Source organism: Sycon ciliatum, chromosome 5, assembly GCF_964019385.1.
Source record: "Sycon ciliatum chromosome 5, ocSycCili1.1, whole genome shotgun sequence".
In the NCBI taxonomy this organism is placed as follows: Eukaryota; Metazoa; Porifera; class Calcarea; order Leucosolenida; family Sycettidae; genus Sycon; species Sycon ciliatum.
The window spans coordinates 36,500,051-36,524,562 of NC_088647.1; the positions used below are offsets into that span (position 1 = coordinate 36,500,051).

General features: G+C 47.8%; 2 protein-coding genes across 2 annotated transcripts in view; both read left to right on the top strand.

Moving 5' to 3' along the window:
- Positions 1-24,512, top strand: part of LOC135818539 (uncharacterized) — a 36,153-nt gene that overhangs the window by 9,786 nt on the left and 1,855 nt on the right. The window contains exons 4-5 of the mRNA XM_065331935.1: positions 3,703-10,459; positions 16,351-16,492. Of these exons, the coding sequence (XP_065188007.1) occupies positions 3,703-7,526 (3,824 nt within the window). The 3' untranslated portion in view covers positions 7,527-10,459; positions 16,351-16,492. The remainder of the gene's footprint in view (positions 1-3,702; positions 10,460-16,350; positions 16,493-24,512) is intronic.
- On the top strand, positions 17,868-22,787 carry LOC135817047 (uncharacterized). The gene has a single exon (XM_065330146.1). It carries the CDS (start codon positions 17,868-17,870, stop codon positions 22,785-22,787), a length of 4,920 nt encoding a protein of 1,639 aa, XP_065186218.1.

The following is a 24,512-nucleotide window of genomic DNA, read 5'->3' on the forward strand; positions in this document are numbered from 1 at the left end:
GGTGCCAGATGGGGCAGCTGACGGCAACGAAGTGGCAAATGACAGCCCAGCGGAGTAATATTGCTGGAATTTATGTCTGTGTGACAGCACCCAATTTAGTAGAAACGAGAAGCCTGCAGCGAGTAATATCGAGACTACAAGTTGGCGTCGCATCGTCAGCGCTGTTCGAGAGAAGGACGACCATGTCTGGGATTTTCTCTGCCAGCACAAGGGCTCAGGGAAGAGCAAATGGTGTGGCTGGTATCATGGAAAGTGCTACACCAATTGCATGCATGTGATCCTGAGCATTTGCAACACTGGAGAAGACCAGTGCCTCTGATTTTGCTTTATCTATACTTACTGACAGTGATGTGCATGTAGTAGTGAACCCAGAGCCTCATCCTAAGGCCAACAAGGGGTTACCTACCAGGAGCTTAGTGGCTGATACGAACAACGAATGCCATGAAAGCAGAGCACGGTGTCAACACAACACCGAGAACTGGTCCACCCAGAGTTTACGGAAGGGAATGTTTTGTTGCAGGCAGCACTGGAGAGGGCAAGACGACAAGTAGCGAGGGCAAAACCAGCGCTGCTGGAGGTCCAAGCCAGAGCACCTGGCTGCTTGACGAGGAACATACTATACCATTGTCTGTGTATGTGTGCCAGTGTGTGCATGCGTGTGTGCGTGCACGTTTCTGTGTGTGCGCGCGCGTGTTTGTGTGTGCACGCGCGCGTGCATATGTGTGTGCTCGTGCGTACATGTGTGTGTGTGTGCGCGCGCGCGTGCATGTGTGTGTGCGCGCGCGGGTGCATGTGTGTGCGTGCTAGGCGCTTTCCTTTGTTGGTGACACCACCCCAGGCTACAACTGCGGGCCGGATGGTGGGTGTCGGGGCACGGTGTTGCCACAATCACTGTGGTCAGTGTGATCCGTGTTTCAGGTCAGTGGTGGGTTTTAGCTCACTGCAGCCAAAGCGATCATGTTGCAAGTCAACCCGAGGGTTCCAGCTGCACAACTGCAACAAATGGATTCAAGAAAAGTCTAGATCTCGCTAGGACGTTGATGCGAGCAGCGCCTCAGCCAAACTCTCCATGTCTGTCGGCCCCTCACACGAAGGGACATGTAACCGGAAACGGCAATGTTCAGGACAGGACAAGACAGGAAGTGTGTTCCGGCCGCGGGACATGCTGTTGTTGCTGGTTTCGCAGCAGAGGAGCTTTGGCCGACCACATGTGCATCCCTAGATTGCCTTCACTCCCATCCGCTACTGGACTCTGCCTCGGTGATCAGGCAGGCACCAGGGACATCTGCTTTTCCTTCGTTCGGTCGCTGTCCGTCTTGTGAAGAGAGATCAATTTACAACTGACGGCAGCAGGACCACAACAGACAACGGGCATCGGTCATTTTGCACTCACTGAGGTGGGTCCTCCTCCTGATCCGGCGTCCTCCTGGAGTCCGTTCTTCTCCCATTGCCATTGGGGTTGCGTGCCTGGGAGACTGCATAGTCGGATTCGGCAGCTGGTCCATGTGTGTGTGTGTGCGCGTGCACGCGTGCCTGGGAGACTGCATAATCGGATTCGGCAGCTGGTTCATGTGTATGTGCGCACGCGCGCGTGTGTGGATGTGCACGCATGCCTGAGAGACTGTATAGTTGGATTCGGCAGCTGGTTCGTGTGTGTGCCCGTGCGCGCGTGTCTGGGAGACTGCATAGTCGGATTCGGCAGCTGCTTCATGTGTGTGTGTGTGTGTGTGCGCGCATGCGCACGCGTGTGGGTGTGGGTGCGCGCGTATGCGTGTATGTATGTATGTATGTGGCATCATCTTATATCGGTAGTTATCTGTGGATTACTATGTTCTGCGGTGGACTGCGAAAGCACACATTATGTGCCAAGATGTGCACCTAGCTGGTGATTTCCAACTGTGCTATGTTGAGTGGAAAATGAGCAATGACAGATAGTTGTTGGTACTGTATGAGTGTGTTAGGCAATCAATAGCCAATTCCAACCTCTTGCATTGGCCGTTAGGTTGGATAGGATCAGCGCGTGCATTTACAACAGTGGTGACGTACTTCCTATTGTACTACTGTAATGTCACATTAGCTTCAGTGTTCATATCATTCTATACTGGAGTATTCTACGTACATGTATTCAGTAATGGAGTGGTTATTATAAATGTACTTCACTCACCAATTCATTGCTCGCTATTATCTACAAGTCCAATTCCAGTATGATGAAGTCAAGAGGCGATTTATCCAGCCAAGTAGAGGAACTTGGGTTACGAAATCCAAGAGAAATCATTAGGGTATTCTCAGTTCAGCCATTCACGAATGTAATTGTTATTCTTCAACGCAAACTGAGTAATATTTGACCTTGAACAGGATGAAAAGAAGTTCATGCTCGGGGCAGAGTCCGCCATTCGCTCCAGAAGGTTACTCACTACAGTCTTCTACGCCTAGGAAGTGGTGAACAAATATCTCGAGAGGTATTTAGGACATTCTTTGAAGTCAGTTTAGTTCTGAACGAATGCATTGTAACTTTGCTGCAGTTTGCATGCATGGTCCGGATTGATAATTCTCAGCGGTAAAAAAATTCAAATCTAGTTTTGTGCACTGGTTTCCGCGTTATGTGCACTCGTGGAATCTGCTCATGGCTTCAAAAAATGAGAATCCGTGAACAAGCACAAAAAAATCAAGTGAAGAAGGCGAAAATGGCCGCTGCTGTCAGTGAGCAAAGTTGGATGTTTGGCGTCTTCTGTGACCTCCCTGGATCAGTTTCGAATTGTCCAACAAGTGGCTGAAGGACGATTTGTCCCTCTCTGGGTGCAACGGTCGATGCTAAAATAGCCGATTCTGAGATTTGGCTCACGGACTATGAGACTTCTGGGAACACACGCGTTCAAACTTCACGTATGGTTTTTGCAATCTGTAGATTTCGTTGAAAACCTGAGAAGCACAGGGAATCCATGTGGGGCGCAATCTGTGGGCGTAATCTGTGGATTTAGCACAGGGAATCCGTGTGGGGCACAATCTGTGGACTTCCCTGAAAAAAATGAGGAGCACAGCGAATCCATGTCGGACGCAATCTGTGGATTTCGTTGAAAACTTGAAGCGCACAGTGAATTCATGTGAAGCACAATCTGTGGACGCAATCTCTGGATTTCGTTGAAAATTGTGAAGAGCACAGCAAATCCGTGTGGGGCGCTATTTGTGAATTTTGCTGAAGAATATGAAGAGCCTGAGAATTATTATCTGCGCAATCTGAAAATTTCCAGATTGCCGTGTAATCTGCAGATTGCTTGTGCATTCTGGGAATTCTCAGATTGCACGGCGTGATCTGCAGATTGCGCAAATTCTCAGATTGCGCGGAACATATCAACATAACCTCAGCTACTATACAAACAAATTATTTCCCTGTGTGTTAAAAAACGGATCAAGAAATTAGTCCAATTGAAGAAAAAAAGAATTTTAGTCTCTGAAATGGGGGGGGGGGGAAGGGGGGGTCAGCCCCAATTTAGCCACATCCAGATTTTTTTAATTTAAATTTATGGTCGGCCTCTAACTTACGAAATAGAGGGCCTCTTATTTCCTAATACTTTGAAATTCTCGCATTAAGTACAAACTTGAATTTTTTCTCGTGTGATCCGTCATTCTTGCTTTCCTACATCTGGCTGTCATTTTCCTGACAGTGTTGGTTTGGCCGTTTCCCTCTCTTATGTTTTGCCACAGTTCCAGAGCATTCCTTTACTAGCAGTGCAAGCAACGTCACAATCAGAGGCAATGTTGATACAGCTGCAGCCAACAGCAGAGCTACCAATGGCACAGTGACATGCGATGCACTGGCAATGCCGGACGATGAAGCAGTAATTGATGATGAACGCAATCCGCATCACGTTAGACATCTGCACACCACGAAAATACACTCGTGCGCAACGAGCGTGGATCACTCAGATCTCATGTGCTGTGCCACACATCCAGTGCACTCGCCCACTTGCAGCTTCAGCAACACAGCTACCGACGGTGCAGTGATACGTAATCATGTGACACTGGCAATGAATGATGATGTAGCAGACAATGGTGGTGGGCACATTCAATGTCTTAAACAACATCTGGACAGAGTGAATACACATCTGTGCTTGATGACCGCTGATCTTTCAGATCCAACTTGCTTGTCCGGCAATGTCAAGGATTGCTTCGTGTCCATGCAGGCTCTGACGGAGAAAGATGCTCTGCAGCTGACGTATCGTGCGCAACAACCTGCAACTCTCAATGTCACTGGAAGACACCCAATATCTGACCGTACACCAGGCGTTGCTATCCCAGGAGCTAGACAAGACAAGAATGGCAAAGTGGAAGGAAGCTCTTTTCTTCTGTCAAGCGCTAAGCAGGTCTTGTCTTATTTCCGTTGTCATGATGATGTAACTGACAAAGGCAAAAGTGGAGTTGGTGTTGACACAATTGACGCAGGTGTTCTGGAAAGTTGCTTTGTAATTGGCAACGCTGGACAGGGAAAGACAACACTTTGCAAACGAGTCATCGTCGAAATCATGGAGACAACAACTGGGAATCTGGCAAAGATTAAATTCATTTTCTACGTGCCATGTTGTTATGTGGAACGTTTACAATCGGCAGATTGGGGTGTATTTCTGGGACTGGACCATTTGCGGATCAGTGCACACGAGCAATCTGAACTGCTCCATTACCTGTCAGAGCATTCCGATCAGGTATTGATCGTTATTGATGGCATCGACGAACTTGGCAGTGATGGGTTGGGGAACAAATCAGTAGCACGCGCTGTACTACGGAGAGAAAGATCACTCCTACCAGATGCTATCATCTTTGCAACTAGTCGGCCATGTTCTACATCTTATGGGCTCGTCTCAAACTTCAGATTGCGTTTTCGACTTGTAGGTTTCTCACGAGCTCAGCTGAACGAGTTTGTCTATCGACACTTGGGTGAAGAGGAAGGTTACCGGTGCATAGAAGAGTTGTGCCAAACTACCCATTATTCAATGTACGAAGCTATTCGTAGGACACCGCTCCTGTGTGTGTTACTCGTTCAACAATATGCCATCACTTGTTCATTTCCAGGGAGCATCGCTGCATTACTTGAGCAGTTTTTGTACTCGACCGTATACAAGCTAGAACTGCGGCGTGGAAAGAAGTTTGGCAAAGTACGACTTACTCGTGCTGTAACTAGTCATTTGCATGGTATGCGGAAGTTTGGACAGGAACAGTTAGTTGACATTGAAACTGTGATCTGCCATCAACTGGAAGGAGATGTAGATGACAACGTGGGTGATGTGGACTGTGATTACCATGCAGTACAATTAGTTAATGCTTTGAAAGCGCTGTATGAACTATGCCTCAAACAATACCAGCTTGGTGCTGCAGCATTCAAAGTAGCGCACACAAACCACCATCTAAGAGTATATCAAAACCTTGGATTATTAGTGACTGCTGGTGGTGATATTAATGCAACCATGAATTCTTCGTGCCTTGTGTCACTGGCACATTTGACCATCCAGGAATATTGTGCAACACGTGCCATTGTGTCATCCAGCAGCTGTGTAGAGGACGCCAAACACTGTATCAGCACTATTGGCCTTGGCACGAACACACGCGTGTTCTGGAAGTTTCTATTTGGTTCATTGAGACCAGAGTTGCTGTGTCCTATGCTAGATGCCATCCAGGGTTCGTCAAGATTTTCAAATGGCAAAGTAAGCAAGATGATGCTGCTGTTCTTGATGAATTGCCTTCAGGAAAGTCGCCTGTCACTGGAGAGGGGCATACTCTCATCGGAAGTCTACATTGAGCAGGCCTCGTACAATGCCAAGTTACGTACCTACTTTGAATCGGCCTCCAAATTGCTGGCAGAGGATGGCATTGATGTTGAAGGTGTCCCGCTTGAAGCCATTGACGCAATGGCAATACATAACACGCTGCATTTCATTGACCTGGTTAAGATGCTGAACGTCAGCCGCTGCAACCTGCCCAGTGATGTCATGTGTTTGCTATCCAGCCAACTGAGCAAGTGTGTGGAGGTGCACATCGGTCGCAATGATCTTGATGGGGCGCCACTGAGATGTATTTCAAGTGGTCTTCTATCGTCTGAATCAACGCCACATCTCCAGGTTCTTGACGTTAGCAATACAGCTTTGACGAGCAGACCGGTGGCTGGAGCGACACTTGCAACATGTGTAAACTACTCAGGTCTAGTGCAGCTCAACGCATGCAACACCTGTCTTGGAAATGACGGCCTCTCCGCATTTGTGACCTACTTGATACCATGTACAAACCTTACAGTGCTGTCAATGGCATACTGTGATCTGTACAATGGATGTGGGTCTGACTTGACAACACTGGTCACAAAGCTGCCTCACCTTGAACAATTACGGCTTGATAACAACTCACTATCCAACAGTGAGTTTTCATGCGTACTGTCCGGCCTGCGCTCCCATGACATGATACGTCATCTTCACTTTGAGAACAACAAAGTTAATGATGCTGTTATCGCAAGTATTATTGACTTTCTGCAAGCGCGTCGCCACCGTGAACCTGCCAAGATGTCAGGCAACGTCCTACGCAGGCTATGGACATCCATGTATGAGAATTATGCGAGTGGCACTACTGGTGGTGCTGCAACCAGCCATCTCCCAGCACTACCAACATGTGCTATTTATCTCACTGGCTGTGGTGTTACAGTTCGTCTGCTGCAGAAAGTGACTGAATCTCGACAATGTGGTGGTGACATAGTCGACATTGGCAGCCGCTATGCTACTGGTGCTTCAGTAGAGACGAGATCATTTGATGATCTGGTCAGTTCATGCGGTGGTGGTGCATTCCATGACATGGTTGATGACTCCATGATGATACCGCTTGGCAACTACCTCACAGTCAACAATGACTTAGATCTACTTGACATCTCTGCCTGTGGGATCACGGATACTGGAGCAATCACGCTAGCTACATCCGGCCTTGCTCGCAACACAAGCATCAAGTGTATCAACGTGGATGGCAATAGGATACAGCTGGCTGGTGTTGCGGCCTTGCTGCAGGCACTATCAATACCAAGGTCCCAAGTCAATGCACTGAGTCTGGCTGGAAACCCAGTGTTTCATGATCCACATCCCAGCCATGCTGTTTGCCAACTGCTTCTCGACCTTCTCTCGGACGCTCACCGCCTACGTGTAATTTCATTTGCCGGTACGGGCATGTGTGATGAGGTCGGTGCAGGTATTCTAAGAGCTCTCCGCAGTCACACATGCATTGGTTGGCTGGATATGTCGTGCAATGACATCGGCCGTGGCACAGTGCGTGCACTGGTTGAGATGAAGAAGTCTAACACAAGCTTGAAAGTGATTTCCCTTGTTGAGTGCAAGATCACCCACAATGACGTTAACCTCCTGCTTCACTCACCTGGTGTCATGAGTACCGGTATGGACAAAGTATACTTGTGCAAAAACCCATGTTCGCCCGATCCATTTCGACAACCGCTGGACAATACTGCTCCATCCCTTAGAATGGCAGACATCCTCGAGTATATCTCCTAATGGTTTCCAATAGCTGAATTCAACAACGTGACACGGTTCGTCTCATTTCTGAGCAGTCCGCCTCATCCTGCAGCAGTACATCTTATCTCTTGACAGCCCGCCCCATCTATTGACTGTCCGCCTCATGCCTGAGCCGTCTGCCTCATCCTGCAGCAGTCCGTTTCATGTCTCAGCACTCCACATGATCCCGCAGTAGTCTGGCTTTAGCTTTTCCAAAGGCAAGTCCATTTCATCCCTCAGCACTCCACCTCATCCCTCGTCAGTTCACATCATCCCTAGGCAGTCCACCTCACCCCTCGTCTCTTCACATCATCCTTCGTCAGTTCACATCCCTCAGCACTCCGCCTCATGCTTCGGCAGTCTGCCTCATCTTTCATCTGTTCACATCATCCCTATGCAATTCACCTCATCCCCAGGGAGTTCGCCTCATACCTCGACAGTCTACCTCGAGCTCCGGCATTTTACCTCATCCCCAGGCAGTCCATATCACATCTCAGCAGTCTACTTCATCCCTCGGCACTTCACCTCATGCCCTGGCAGTCTATCTCGTCCATTGCTAATTAGATTCATCCCTCAGCTTTACACCTCATCGATTATCAGTCCACCTCATCATCCCTCAGCAGCCTGCCATGTTATTCGGCTGCCTGCCGTTTCCCAAAGTTGTCAACCTCAACCCCAGGCAGTCCACCTCATCCCCAGGCAGTCTACCTTATCCCCAGGCAGTTCACCTCATCCCACTCCAGTTCTCCGGATTTGTCAGCAGTTTACCTCATGCTGCTGCAGTCAAACTCGTCTCCCGGCAGTGTACCGCATATGGCAGCAGTCTACCTCGTGCTGCTGGAGTGCAGCTCGTCTTTCAGCAGTCCGCTACATACAATCGCAGTGTGCCACATGCAGCAACAGTGCACCTCGGACCACTGCAATTCACCTCGTCTCTCAGCAGTCCGCTACATGCAATCGCAGTGTGCCACATGCAGCAACAGTGCACCTCGGACCACTGCAATTCACCTCGTCTCTCAGCAGTCCGCTACATACCATCGCAGTGTGCCACATGCAGCAACAGTGCACCTAGTACCACTGCAATTCACCTCGTCTCTCAGCAGTCCGCTACATACCATCGCAGTGTGCCACATGCAGCACCAGTGCACCTCGTACCACTGCAATTCACCTCGTCTTTCAGCAGTCCGCTACATACCATCGCAGTGTGCCACATGCAGCAACAGTGCACCTCGGACCACTGCAATTCACCTCGTCTCGCAGCAGTCCGCTACATACAATCGCAGTGTGCCACATGCAGCAACAGTGCACCTCGGACCACTGCAATTCACCTCGTCTCTCAGCAGTCCGCTACATACCATCGCAGTGTGCCACATGCAGCAACAGTGCACCTAGTACCACTGCAATTCACCTCGTCTTTCAGCAGTCCGCTACATACCATCGCAGTGTGCCACATGTAGCAACCATGCACCTCGTACCACTGCAATTCACCTCGTCTCTCAGCAGGCCGCTACATACCATCGCAGTGTGCCACATGCAGCAACAGTGCACCTCGTACCACTGCAATTCACCTCGTCTCTCAGCAGTCCGCTACATACCATCGCAGTGTGCCACATGCAGCAACAGTGCACCTCGTACCACTGCAATTCACCTCGTCTTTCAGCAGTCCGCTACATACCATCGCAGTGTGCCACATGCAGCAACAGTGCACCTAGTACCACTGCAATTCACCTCGTCTCGCAGCAGTCCGCTACATACCATCGCAGTGTGCCACATGCAGCAACAGTGCACCTCGTACCACTGCAATTCACCTCGTCTTTCAGCAGTCCGCTACATACCATCGCAGTGTGCCACATGCAGCAACAGTGCACCTCGTACCACTGCAATTCACCTCGTCTCGCAGCAGTCCGCTACATACCATCGCAGTGTGCCACATGCAGCAACAGTGCACCTCGTACCACTGCAATTCACCTCGTCTTTCAGCAGTCCGCTACATACCATCGCAGTGTGCCACATGCAGCAACAGTGCACCTCGTACCACTGCAATTCACCTCGTCTCGCAGCAGTCCGCTACATACCATCGCAGTGTGCCACATGCAGCAACAGTGCACCTCGTACCACTGCAATTCACCTCGTCTCGCAGCAGTCCGCTACATACCATCGCAGTGTGCCACATGCAGCACCAGTGCACCTCGTACCACTGCGATTCACCTCGTCTCGCAGCAGTCCGCTACATACCATCGCAGTGTGCCACATGCAGCAACAGTGCACCTCGTACCACTGCAATTCACCTCGTCTCGCAGCAGTCCGCTACATACCATCGCAGTGTGCCACATGCAGCAACAGTGCACCTCGTACCACTGCAATTCACCTCGTCTCGCAGCAGTCCGCTACATACCATCGCAGTGTGCCACATGCAGCACCAGTGCACCTCGGACCACTGCAATTCACCTCGTCTCTCAGCAGTCCGCTACATACCATCGCAGTGTGCCACATGCAGCAACAGTGCACTTCGTACCACTGCAATTCACCTCGTTTTTCAGCAGTCCGCTACATACCATCGCAGTGTGCCACATGCAGCAACAGTGCACCTCGTACCACTGCAATTCACCTCGTCTCTCAGCAGTCCGCTACATACCATCGCAGTGTGCCACATGCAGCAACAGTGCACTTCGTACCACTGCAATTCACCTCGTTTTTCAGCAGTCCGCTACATACCATCGCAGTGTGCCACATGCAGCAACAGTGCACCTCGTACCACTGCAATTCACCTCGTCTCTCAGCAGTCCGCTACACATACATGTACTACACTACACAGCAGTCTACTGCATCCTCTGCTGTACGCCACACCCTGCAGCAGGTCGCAACTTCATCCACATACGTCTGCTGGCATTGGTCTCTCTGGTCTGAACATCAGTACAATGTGACACTGATTGGTGAGTCATTCTATTAATTTTGTGTAGTTCTCCTGTGGTCCGTACCATTAGTATTATCACAGACTATCAGACCTGCGCTCAGTTGGGCTAGCGTTAGAATCCGCTTGGCCCCCGCGCAGAGTTCCAGACAGGGCTATAGCGTAGAACAGCTAGCAATGTATTGTGATCAGCTAGCAATGTATTCTGATCAGCTAGCAATGTATTCTGATCAGCTAGCAATGTATTCTGATCAGCTAGCAATGTATTCTGATCAGCTAGCAATGTATTCTGATCAGCTAGCAATGTATTCTGATCAGCTAGCAATGTATTCTGATCAGCTAGCAATGTATTCTGATCAGCTAGCAATGTATTCTGATCAGCTAGCAATGTATTCTGATCAGCTAGCAATGTATTCTGATCAGCTAGCAATGTATTCTGATCAGCTAGCAATGTATTCTGATCAGCTAGCAATGTATTCTGATCAGCTAGCAATGTATTCTGATCAGCTAGCAATGTATTCTGATCAGCTAGCAATGTATTCTGATCAGCTAGCAATGTATTCTGATCAGCTAGCAATGTATTCTGATCAGCTAGCAATGTATTCTGATCAGCTAGCAATGTATTCTGATCAGCTAGCAATGTATTCTGATCAGCTAGCAATGTATTCTGATCAGCTAGCAATGTATTCTGATCAGCTAGCAATGTATTCTGATCAGCTAGCAATGTATTCTGATCAGCTAGCAATGTATTCTGATCAGCTAGCAATGTATTCTGATCAGCTAGCAATGTATTCTGATCAGCTAGCAATGTATTCTGATCAGCTAGCAATGTATTCTGATCAGCTAGCAATGTATTCTGATCAGCTAGCAATGTATTCTGATCAGCTAGCAATGTATTGTGATCAGCTAGCAATGTATTCTGATCAGCTAGCAATGTATTCTGATCAGCTAGCAATGTATTGTGATCAGCTAGCAATGTATTCTGATCAGCTAGCAATGTATTCTGATCAGCTAGCAATGTATTCTGATCAGCTAGCAATGTATTGTGATCAGCTAGCAATGTATTCTGATCAGCTAGCAATGTATTCTGATCAGCTAGCAATGTATTCTGATCAGCTAGCAATGTATTCTGATCAGCTAGCAATGTATTCTGATCAGCTAGCAATGTATTCTGATCAGCTAGCAATGTATTCTGATCAGCTAGCAATGTATTCTGATCAGCTAGCAATGTATTCTGATCAGCTAGCAATGTATTCTGATCAGCTAGCAATGTATTCTGATCAGCTAGCAATGTATTCTGATCAGCTAGCAATGTATTCTGATCAGCTAGCAATGTATTCTGATCAGCTAGCAATGTATTCTGATCAGCTAGCAATGTATTGTGATCAGCTAGCAATGTATTGTGATCAGCTAGCAATGTATTGCGATCAGCTAGCAATGTATTGTGATCAGCTAGCAATGTATTGTGATCAGCTAGCAATGTATTGTGATCAGCTAGCAATGTATTGTGATCAGCTAGCAATGTATTGTGATCAGCTAGCAATGTATTCTGATCAGCTAGCAATGTATTCTGATCAGCTAGCAATGTATTCTGATCAGCTAGCAATGTATTCTGATCAGCTAGCAATGTATTCTGATCAGCTAGCAATGTATTCTGATCAGCTAGCAATGTATTCTGATCAGCTAGCAATGTATTCTGATCAGCTAGCAATGTATTCTGATCAGCTAGCAATGTATTCTGATCAGCTAGCAATGTATTCTGATCAGCTAGCAATGTATTCTGATCAGCTAGCAATGTATTCTGATCAGCTAGCAATGTATTCTGATCAGCTAGCAATGTATTCTGATCAGCTAGCAATGTATTCTGATCAGCTAGCAATGTATTCTGATCAGCTAGCAATGTATTCTGATCAGCTAGCAATGTATTCTGATCAGCTAGCAATGTATTGTGATCAGCTAGCAATGTATTGTGATCAGCTAGCAATGTATTGTGATCAGCTAGCAATGTATTGTGATCAGCTAGCAATGTATTGTGATCAGCTAGCAATGTATTGTGATCAGCTAGCAATGTATTGTGATCAGCTAGCAATGTATTCTGATCAGCTAGCAATGTATTCTGATCAGCTAGCAATGTATTCTGATCAGCTAGCAATGTATTCTGATCAGCTAGCAATGTATTCTGATCAGCTAGCAATGTATTCTGATCAGCTAGCAATGTATTCTGATCAGCTAGCAATGTATTCTGATCAGCTAGCAATGTATTGTGATCAGCTAGCAATGTATTCTGATCAGCTAGCAATGTATTCTGATCAGCTAGCAATGTATTCTGATCAGCTAGCAATGTATTCTGATCAGCTAGCAATGTATTCTGATCAGCTAGCAATGTATTCTGATCAGCTAGCAATGTATTCTGATCAGCTAGCAATGTATTCTGATCAGCTAGCAATGTATTCTGATCAGCTAGCAATGTATTCTGATCAGCTAGCAATGTATTCTGATCAGCTAGCAATGTATTCTGATCAGCTAGCAATGTATTCTGATCAGCTAGCAATGTATTCTGATCAGCTAGCAATGTATTCTGATCAGCTAGCAATGTATTCTGATCAGCTAGCAATGTATTCTGATCAGCTAGCAATGTATTGTGATCAGCTAGCAATGTATTGTGATCAGCTAGCAATGTATTGTGATCAGCTAGCAATGTATTGTGATCAGCTAGCAATGTATTGTGATCAGCTAGCAATGTATTGTGATCAGCTAGCAATGTATTGTGATCAGCTAGCAATGTATTCTGATCAGCTAGCAATGTATTCTGATCAGCTAGCAATGTACAGGTAGACTCCCTCTAATTCGAATACGGTTTAATTCGAACATTCCGTGTAATTCGAACTTTTTCGTCGTACCGATCTTCTGCAAGTCACTTCAAGTCAAAATCGAATGCATAATTCGAAGTACGAAAAGTGCGCCGGTTGGATAATTCGAACCCAGTCTTCGTACAGAAGAGCTGTTTACAGTACATTGACTATGTCCTTTGAACGCTTATTTCGAAGTGAGATTGAGTTGCTATCCTTGTAATTCGAAGTTCATTCTTTTCTTCTTCTCTAGCCAAGAGTAGCTCAAAAATCGATTGATGGTCCGCTGCAGGATCGACTATAGCGTTCAAGAAACCCACCTTCTCTCGAAATTTGATTCAAGCCCGTGCTAGGCAAATTGCAAAGGTTTGATTGAAGACGACTTCTTCCAGGTGGCTGACTCTCTTCGCGGATCTCGATGGCCTTTCTTGCCGCGCCAGCTCGTGCGCGGGGATGTTGGCGAACAACAACACTATTGTCGTAAATATTGTCGATGCCTATGCTCCACTTCCGTTCTTCAGAACGACGTGCTGCTTTTCGACGGCCTTCAAAGTTCATGACGCGGATTAGGCAGCGCAGTTCTTTTCCGTTGAAATTGTTTCAGGAAAGCTGCAGTGACTGACAACTTACTTCTTCACTAGAAGATGAAGATAATGTCAAAATGATTTTGTGTCGATCCAGTGTTTTGATGATCCGTTGTACAAGACCGGTTTGACCACCTATGTTTCGTTGATGCAAATAAAAATGTGCAAAAAATATTCAGCATGCGATTTCAAGCATTTTGACATACATATCAGTGCATGGGGCTGCATTTGGATAATTAGAAGTTCTGGATAATTCGAAGTTAGGGCCTGGCAATTTGAGGTTCGAATTAAAGGGAGTCCACCTGTATTGTGATCAGCTAGCAATGTATTTTGATCAGCTAGCAATGTATTCTGATCAGCTAGCAATGTATTCTGATCAGCTAGCAATGTATTCTGATCAGCTAGCAATGTATTCTGATCAGCTAGCAATGTATTCTGATCAGCTAGCAATGTATTCTGATCAGCTAGCAATGTATTCTGATCAGCTAGCAATGTATTCTGATCAGCTAGCAATGTATTCTGATCAGCTAGCAATGTATTCTGATCAGCTAGCAATGTATTCTGATCAGCTAGCAATGTATTCTGATCAGCTAGCAATGTATTCTGATCAGCTAGCAATGTATTCTGATCAGCTAGCAATGTATTCTGATCAGCTAGCAATGTATTCTGATCAGCTAGCAATGTATTCTGATCAGCTAGCAATGTATTCTGATCAGCTAGCAATGTATTCTGATCAGCTAGCAATGTATTCTGATCAGCTAGCAATGTATTCTGATCAGCTAGCAATGTATTCTGATCAGCTAGCAATGTATTCTGATCAGCTAGCAATGTATTCTGATCAGCTAGCAATGTATTCTGATCAGCTAGCAATGTATTCTGATCAGCTAGCAATGTATTCTGATCAGCTAGCAATGTATTCTGATCAGCTAGCAATGTATTCTGATCAGCTAGCAATGTATTCTGATCAGCTAGCAATGTATTCTGATCAGCTAGCAATGTATTCTGATCAGCTAGCAATGTATTCTGATCAGCTAGCAATGTATTCTGATCAGCTAGCAATGTATTCTGATCAGCTAGCAATGTATTCTGATCAGCTAGCAATGTATTCTGATCAGCTAGCAATGTATTCTGATCAGCTAGCAATGTATTCTGATCAGCTAGCAATGTATTCTGATCAGCTAGCAATGTATTCTGATCAGCTAGCAATGTATTCTGATCAGCTAGCAATGTATTCTGATCAGCTAGCAATGTATTCTGATCAGCTAGCAATGTATTCTGATCAGCTAGCAATGTATTCTGATCAGCTAGCAATGTATTCTGATCAGCTAGCAATGTATTCTGATCAGCTAGCAATGTATTCTGATCAGCTAGCAATGTATTCTGATCAGCTAGCAATGTATTCTGATCAGCTAGCAATGTATTCTGATCAGCTAGCAATGTATTCTGATCAGCTAGCAATGTATTCTGATCAGCTAGCAATGTATTCTGATCAGCTAGCAATGTATTCTGATCAGCTAGCAATGTATTCTGATCAGCTAGCAATGTATTCTGATCAGCTAGCAATGTATTCTGATCAGCTAGCAATGTATTCTGATCAGCTAGCAATGTATTCTGATCAGCTAGCAATGTATTCTGATCAGCTAGCAATGTATTCTGATCAGCTAGCAATGTATTCTGATCAGCTAGCAATGTATTCTGATCAGCTAGCAATGTATTCTGATCAGCTAGCAATGTATTCTGATCAGCTAGCAATGTATTCTGATCAGCTAGCAATGTATTCTGATCAGCTAGCAATGTATTCTGATCAGCTAGCAATGTATTCTGATCAGCTAGCAATGTATTCTGATCAGCTAGCAATGTGATGTTGTACGTGGCTTGTAAGAGTGTAGTGTTCACGCTTCCTTTCTGCTTTCAAACTACTCAATTGCATGGCTTTTACGAGTGCATGCAGACTTCCTTTCCGCTTCCAAGCTGCTCGATTACATGGTTTGTACAAGGGTTCTGCTCCCATGCTGGTTTGATTCCATCGCTCCATTCATTCCACTCTCTTGCTGTTCGCCACCTAAACTGGCTCATAGTGGCTTGCTCTTGTTTCATGCACATCTATTCCAAGACTTTCTGACTAGGCGGACGTAGCGACGAGTAGGCTTGGACTTTTGGTATGGTAGCGTCCTTGCTTATTATGTGACACACACACACACACACACACACTGATTCGAAATGGTCATAAAAACATTCACCATCATTCTCTAACACCAAAGATGCAACACATGTACGCTTCAAGACTTTTAAGATCTGCGGTTAAAACCGCAGTTATTGCAAATCCAGGTAACACAGTGTGCTAGAATGGGACGGTAAACAACACCTCTCCAGTGGCTATTAGTCGGCCTGCGCAGTTTGACTATGTATCCTTGTCAATACTCACTCCGCTGGCTTGGTAATCGTCATGATTGCTGTCTTCATGGTCTTACTCACTACAGGGCATGTGCGGCAGACACGAGGCTGCCTGATCATGAGCGTCATTCTCAACTTTATCAACAGCATCCTGGTGGCGGTGGCGTGCAAGGTGCACCGCAAGTGCATTGTGATGATGATCGTGTTCCTGATGCAAACTTGCCCGATGTGAGAATGATATGCATGTTTACTGTAGAACCGGGAATTTTCATTGGTGTAATATTTTCGGTATTTCCCAACTTTAAGCATGCGATGTGCTAGTCTTATCCTAGCTGGGATAACGTTACACCAGTATGGATCAACCCATCTGTACTCCTGACAATGTCCGTATTAAAGGGGAAGTTAAGGCAAAAATCAAAATTTCACCAGTTGTAGTCTTCGGAGTGCTGAGTCGAATGGTCGTGGTCCGAGGAAGCTGAGACGCTCCCTTCCTACTTTATTCCCAATCGAACTTGCGTACTTCCACCGAAACTGGGTGGCTGCGCCCTACGAGCTGGGGATTTGTATTCAAAATGTCACTAAAAGCGCCATTTCGTTCTTATAAAAGCACGGATGACCGCTGTTGTGTATCGTGTCGGAGAAAGGTCTTCTGGGGTGTCGTCGAGATCTCGTTGCGACCGTGACTCCTGCTTGTCTCCCTGGCTAGGTGCTGCTTGCTTTGCTTTTTTGCGTAGTGTTTTTGATTATTGTTTACTATTGCGTATTGTTAGTGTTCGTTGTGATTTGGTACAGTACTTGTTACGAGATACGACACATTGTGTAGTGTGTGTTTGCAGCACGAAGAAGACTGCTCACCAGAACGGTTAGCTCAGGAGCTTGGGCTTACCTTGTGCAATCACAGTTCATCAGCTTGGACATTGCGCTTGGTCCCGTGCGAATAACCGACTAGAATAGTAATTATTTCTTCGTTGCATTCTTGAATTGTGTTCTTGCTAGCTTGTTGATTTATTTAGTTGATGTGTTGATTTGTGTTTGATTACTTATTTATTTGATGCGCGATTTATGTGCGCTGATTGCGTGATGGCATGCAATTATGATCATGCTTGCGCCAGCTAGCTAGATGCCTGCGCCGCGCACTGATGTTGAATGAGTTAGTATGCGCCCCGCGCTGTTCATGCATATATGGTACATGGGGTGTAATGTTTGCCGCACACGCGTATAGGTGCCGCGCCTCGTACTGCTCATGTGCCTCGCGCCGTACTATTGCTGTCGCTTTGCCAAATTTAGCTTCCGCTTTCCGAGCGCTGTACGCTCATGCCAAAGTTGGACGCACGTTGTGGCTGGCCAGCGCTTTACCCCTCATGCGTTGTTCTTTTCCTTGATGCTGTGGTTTGTTTTCTTTAGTGTTCTAGAGTTCTCTTTCCGATGTAGTTCGTGTTTTTCCAGTCTCTTCTTCTCAATGTATTCTACTGTTCGTTCATTATAGTCCGTAAAGAATTACGTGACCTTTTGTCTTGTGGCGTCTGTGCGATCCTGAAACTTTTGAGGTGTTAGTAGTGAACACAACATTTTGGCGACCACGCCAGGATCGAGACGCGTGAACATGGATGAGGTAGAAGCGAAGCTGATCGCAAATGGTCAAGCTTATGGCTACACTGGAGAGGCATTGCGTACCTACGTAGAGGAGCGTATCGAGAAGCACGAGGAGAAAGTGCGTGCAGACAGAGAGCGCGAAGAACGAGCAGGAAGTAGATTGGAAAGGAAAGATGACGAGCAGCTGCTTGCGAGGATTGCAGATTTGGAGTTGCAAGTCCAGCACACACGAGAGACTCAGAGTGATGAGAGCACTTTGTTGAATACGACGAATGGCAGTTTAGCGAGCAAGAGGGCTGCCATCAAGATGCCGAAGTTCGACGGTAAGCAGACTGTTGAGACCTATCTCGAACTGTTCGAGGATGTGGCAAAGCAAAATGAGTTCAGCGACGACGAGTACCTGATCCGCTTGCGCGTGGCTGTTGCTGGCAGCAAGTTGGAAGGTGCATGCTATGGCTGCAACACCTTTGCCGAAGCGAAGCGCGAGCTGCTGATGGCGCATGGGAAGACCGCCGACAAAGCGTGGCAAGCCCTGATGGCCATACAGCAGAAAAGTGAGGAGAGTTTCTACCAGTTTGTGGTACGAGTGACGCGCGAGACGGAGAAGTGGGCAAAACTCGCCAGGCCTAGCCGTACCTCTAGCCGCGGACAAATCGGTGAGCTGGACGACACTGAATTGTTCGGATGTGTCGTACGTCAAGTCCTGCTAGAAGCTGTGTCGGCAGAAACTAAGGCCTTCTTGATCGAGAAGAGATGTTACACGAAGGACTTGAAGGCGTTTGCGGAGGATGGTATGGCTTACCAAACAGCCCACGGACGTAGCAAGCTGAAGCCTGCCAAGTCTAGCACCAGCGACAAACGTATACCGTTTGCGTCGGCAGAGTGTTTGACGGTCAGCGTTGATGAGGCTAACAAGAAATTGTCAGCTATGGCGTCTGAGCACCGAAACGCGTACGTCAAGGCAGAGGGACTGTGTTTCAACTGCCTGAGACCAGGACATCGAGTGATGAATTGTCAGAACAAGGGTCGTTGCAAGCACTGCAACAAGCGACACCACAGTCTACTGCACAGAGAGGACAAACAGGTAACATCCGAACCGATAGCCGAATCGAAAGTCGGTACGTATGAATGTAGTGCAAACAGCGTGCACTTGATGACCGGCGTGGCTGAGGTACAAGGACCTAGCCGAAAGGCCAGTGTACGCATATTCATCGACCCAGGTGCGCAGGCATCGTTCATCACCGCGCCACTGGTGAACTCGCTGCAACCGGCACACCTTGGATCGCAAACTGTCAGGCTGAAGGCGTTTGACGTGGAGCCGAAGTTTGAAAAGATGGACAGGTACCGTGTCACCATCAAGGGTGCAACGAAGTCCATTTCCGTCAATGCCTGGCAAAAGAAGTCGCTAGGTCTCCGATTCGATCCGCTAGCAGACAGCACAATTGCACGTTGGCAGTCACAGGGATTGCAGTTGTCTGATGACTCGACAAAGGCCGGATCAAGCGAAGTGCACATGCTGATTGGAGCTGACTACTGCAATGAGTTCCTTCTCCGCAAGGAGCAAATCAATGGAGAGACGGCCTGGCACACTGAAATAGGCTGGGTGCTGTCAGGACCGGCTAATAGTGAAACCAAGTCAGCGACCGTCAGTGTGAGTTGTATTGAACTTGACCGACTGTGGAAGATGGAAGAGGTGCCGGAAATAGCTGAGACGTTACCGGACTTCCCGATAGAGCGGCAAGGCCCTCATTACCAAGTGGGATTGCTATGGCGATCTGAGAAGCGTCCGCCAGCCAACCTAAACCAAGCGATGGCAGCGGCACAATCACTGCTGAAGCAGCTACAGAGACGAGGTCAACGTCCAGCGTATGATGACGTCCTCATCACTGAGTACTTGAAGCTGGATGCCATTGAAAAGGAACCGCATCCGGAGGAAGCCGGCTATTACATGCCGCATCATGCCGTATTCCGTAGCGACGCCTCAACGACGAAGACACGGGTCGTCTTCAATGCATCCGCCGCCTGCACCGGAGCACCATCCCTAAACGACATGGTCGATCCCGGGCCATCACTCCTACCGGATCTCACTGGTATCCTCCTCAGGTTCCGTGAGTATGAATGTGCTGTACAAGCCGATATTCGCAAGGCTTTTTTTATGATCGGAATGCGTGAAGAAGATAGGCCATATCTGCGTTTTGTTTGGCCTGAGATAGGTAGCGAAGAAATGTGTATCTGGCGTTTAAAGAAGCTGCCTTTTGGAGTGAATTGTTCTCCTTTCATACTTAGTGCTGTGCTGCGCTTTCATCTCGATAGTGCATTCGAGTCTGCTTCTGCTGCTGAGCGTGATATCATAGAGCTGCTGCTGCGTAGTTTTTATGTTGATGATTGCGTTTCTAGCTTGCCATGCTGTGCGGATGCTGAAAAGCTGCAGGAGTATAGCGTTCATGTTTTGCAGGGAGCAGGCATGGAGTTGCGGAAGTGGCGAGGGAACACGATGACCTCAGACCCCGAGGCTGGTTCCAAGGCACTGGGTATTGTGTGGAACACCGAGTCAGATTGTATTTCGGTGGCTGCGCTCGGTGATGTTGAGTGTCCAAAGGAAGTGTCTGGTTGGTCTCGTCGTGCGTTGTTGCGTTGTGTTGCCGCTGTGTTCGATCCGCTAGGTTGGGCGTCACCCGCAGTTGTGCCAGGCAAGATGATGTTGCAAGAGAGTTGGAAGCTCGGCGGTGGTTGGGATGACCCATTCCCTATTGATTTGGCTGTCCGATGTGCTTCATGGTGGGGAGAGCTCGCAGCGCTTTCTTCCGTTAAAATCCCCAGATGGATCGGGTGTACTCCAGATGCTCCAGTCACGTTGCATGTATTCTCAGATGCATCCGAGAAGGGCTATGGCTGTTGTTTCTATGTTGTGTCCGGTTTGACGTCTGCTTTGTTGTGTGCGAAGGCGAAGGTTGCACCTGTTGTACGTCCCACTCTTGCGCGTCTGGAATTGTCGGCTGTGTGTCTTGGCGTGAAGATGTTGTCCTTTGTCGTCAATGAATTGAGAGTGCCAATTGAAAGGATTGTGGGGTGGACAGACAGCCTAACCACATGGCACTGGATCTCAAAGCCGTCGTATCACTGGAAGACGTATGTTGCTAATCGAGTTGCTGCAGTGCAAGAAGTTTCGCAGAAGCTGCAAGTAGAATGGCGTCACTGTCCAGGAGTTAGCAACCCTGCAGATCTTGTCTCGCGTGGTGTCCCAGTGTGTGACTTGCAGAAGGAGATGTGGCTGCATGGTCCGTCATGGTTGAGCGATGAGTCTCAGTGGCCACCAGTCATCTCGTTTCAGAGCACCAATGAGTCCGTCACCGAAGCACGCGTGTCGGCTGTGGAGGTTGACACTCCAGTTGTTTGGCCGTGGGAGAAGTTCTCCAAGTGGCAACGAGCTCGCGGTTTGGTCGCAAGTATGCTGTCATGGCGACACAAGGGTGTTTCGCGTGCAGAATTGATTCCATCTGCTGAGTCTGTGATGTTTCGCGCCATCCAAGAGCAATGCTTCCCCAAGGAGTTGTCCCAGTTGCGGAGCAAGGAGCCACTGAAGAAGGGTTCGAAGCTGTTCAAGTTGTCTCCGTTTCTGGATGAAGCTGGTTTGCTCAGAGTTCGTGGTCGTCTGCAGGAGAGCGATCTGTCCTACGAGGTTCAGCATCCGATCATCCTGGGCAGATGTCATCTAAGTGAGTTGTTTCTGCGTGATGCTCACCTTCAGCGAATGCACCAGGGTGTAGAGAGCGTGCTTGCGTTTCTACAACAGCAGTTCTGGATTCTCGGAGCTCGTCGTTTTCTTCGTAGCGTGTCGGAGAAGTGCATTGTTTGCCGCAGATTTCGCGCACAGACTGCTGCTGAGGAGATGCCGCCGTTGCCCTCAGACAGGGTGAAGCACCACCAGCCATTCGGTCTCACAGGTATTGATTATGCAGGTCCTTTGTACGTGCGCAGTTCATCAAATGTTCAGAAAGTGTGGGTCGCACTCTTCGTGTGCGGTACTACTCGCGCAGTGCACCTAGAGCTCGTGGATAGCCTGTCGACAGAGGTGTTCCTGCTAGCATTGCGTCGTTTCATCGCCCGTCGTGGGAAGCCGCTGCGTATACGTTCAGATAATGCTACGACGTTCAAGTCCGCCGCAGACAAGGTGGCAATCCCGTGGTTCTTCAATCCGCCATCTGCCCCGTGGCATGGAGGGTTCTATGAGCGTCTGGTGGCATGTGTGAAAGCTCCCTTGAAGAAGGTTCTCGGTCGAGCGTCATTGAGTCGAGACGAGCTGTTCACTGTCTTGACGGAGATCGAGAGAGTCGTCAACTCTCGACCCCTCACTCCGGTTTCTACGGATGTAGCTGACGAGTCGCCGCTGACTCCAGCCATGATGTTGGGAGACATCTTTGCAACCGGTATTGCCTCGTCTGACAGACCACTCGATCCACGGCAGTTGTCCGCTCGAGTCAAGTATGTCCACACCGTCTACGAGCACCTCAACCAGCGTTGGTCGTCTGAGTATCTCATTCGTCTCAGTGAGTATCATCGGTCGAAGTCAACTCCGATTGTCGTGAACGACGTTGTGTTTATTGCCGACGACAACCGGAAGCGGCAATCATGGCGCTTGGGTAGGGTCGCAGAGCTGTATCCTGGAAGAGATGGCAAGTGCAGGGTGGCCAAAGTCCAAGTTGGCCAATCGTCCATGCTACGGCCCATTCAACGCTTGGTTCCGTTGGAAGTAGCGAAGGAGCATGTTGAGCCGCCTGCTGTGGACGCTGAGCCGCAGCCGCAGACACCCGCGAGCGCTGATCCAGTCAACGTCGTCGATGATGTTGAAATACCTTCGACGACTGTTGAACCGCAAGTTACGCGTCGATCTCGTCGTACCGTTCGACCACCACCTCGTCTTGATTTGTGATCAGTGTGGTTGAAGCCCTTTGGTGGGGAGAATGTTGTGTATCGTGTCGGAGAAAGGTCTTCTGGGGTGTCGTCGAGATCTCGTTGCGACCGTGACTCCTGCTTGTCTCCCTGGCTAGGTGCTGCTTGCTTTGCTTTTTTGCGTAGTGTTTTTGATTATTGTTTACTATTGCGTATTGTTAGTGTTCGTTGTGATTTGGTACAGTACTTGTTACGAGATACGACACATTGTGTAGTGTGTGTTTGCAGCACGAAGAAGACTGCTCACCAGAACGGTTAGCTCAGGAGCTTGGGCTTACCTTGTGCAATCACAGTTCATCAGCTTGGACATTGCGCTTGGTCCCGTGCGAATAACCGACTAGAATAGTAATTATTTCTTCGTTGCATTCTTGAATTGTGTTCTTGCTAGCTTGTTGATTTATTTAGTTGATGTGTTGATTTGTGTTTGATTACTTATTTATTTGATGCGCGATTTATGTGCGCTGATTGCGTGATGGCATGCAATTATGATCATGCTTGCGCCAGCTAGCTAGATGCCTGCGCCGCGCACTGATGTTGAATGAGTTAGTATGCGCCCCGCGCTGTTCATGCATATATGGTACATGGGGTGTAATGTTTGCCGCACACGCGTATAGGTGCCGCGCCTCGTACTGCTCATGTGCCTCGCGCCGTACTATTGCTGTCGCTTTGCCAAATTTAGCTTCCGCTTTCCGAGCGCTGTACGCTCATGCCAAAGTTGGACGCACGTTGTGGCTGGCCAGCGCTTTACCCCTCATGCGTTGTTCTTTTCCTTGATGCTGTGGTTTGTTTTCTTTAGTGTTCTAGAGTTCTCTTTCCGATGTAGTTCGTGTTTTTCCAGTCTCTTCTTCTCAATGTATTCTACTGTTCGTTCATTATAGTCCGTAAAGAATTACGTGACCTTTTGTCTTGTGGCGTCTGTGCGATCCTGAAACTTTTGAGGTGTTAGTAGTGAACACAACAACCGCGATTGGCCCATATGTTGTAGTCTTTTGGACGCTGAGTCGACTGGTTTTGGTCCGAAAAGGCTGCGATGCAGCGTTCCTCCTTTATTCCCAATCGAACATGGTCGAACAAGCGGTCACGTGCTCCTGCGTACACCAGTCACCTGGTCACCGTGCCTGCAGGGTACAACCTACTAGCGTGTTTGACCTTTTTTGGGTGCAGTCCTGTCACTCGAGTTGAATTCGAGTTGAACCTTGGTGTGAAAGCTGTCGCCTGCTGGCGTGGTGACCAGGTGATTTGGGCACCCAGGAGCACGTGACCGCTTCTTCAACCATGTTCGATTGGGAATAAAGGAGGAACGCTGCATCGCAGCCTTTTCGGACCAAAACCAGTCGACTCAGCGTCCAAAAGACTACAACATATGGGCCAATCGCGGTCATCCGTGCTTTTATAAGAACGAAATGGCGCTTTTAGTGACATTTTGCATACAAATCCCCATCTAGTAGGGCGCAGTCACCCAGTTTCGGTGGAAGTGCGCGAGTTCGATTGGGATTCAAGTAGGAAGGGAGCGTCCCAGCTTTCTCGGACCAAGACCATTCGACTCAGCACCCCGAAGACTACAACTGGTGAAATTTTGATTTTTGCCTTAACTTCCCCTTTAAGCATGAGTACCTGGATGTCTTATCCGAGTGGGTACAAAGTGAGTTGCACAATGTTGTGATTATCCTAAGCTTTCTGTATCTGATCAATACTAGTACTCGGA

Excerpts from the sequence above, each read along its gene's own strand:
- LOC135817047 (XM_065330146.1), top strand. The coding sequence starts at position 17,868 with ATGGATGAGGTAGAAGCGAAGCTGATCGCAAATGGTCAAGCTTATGGC.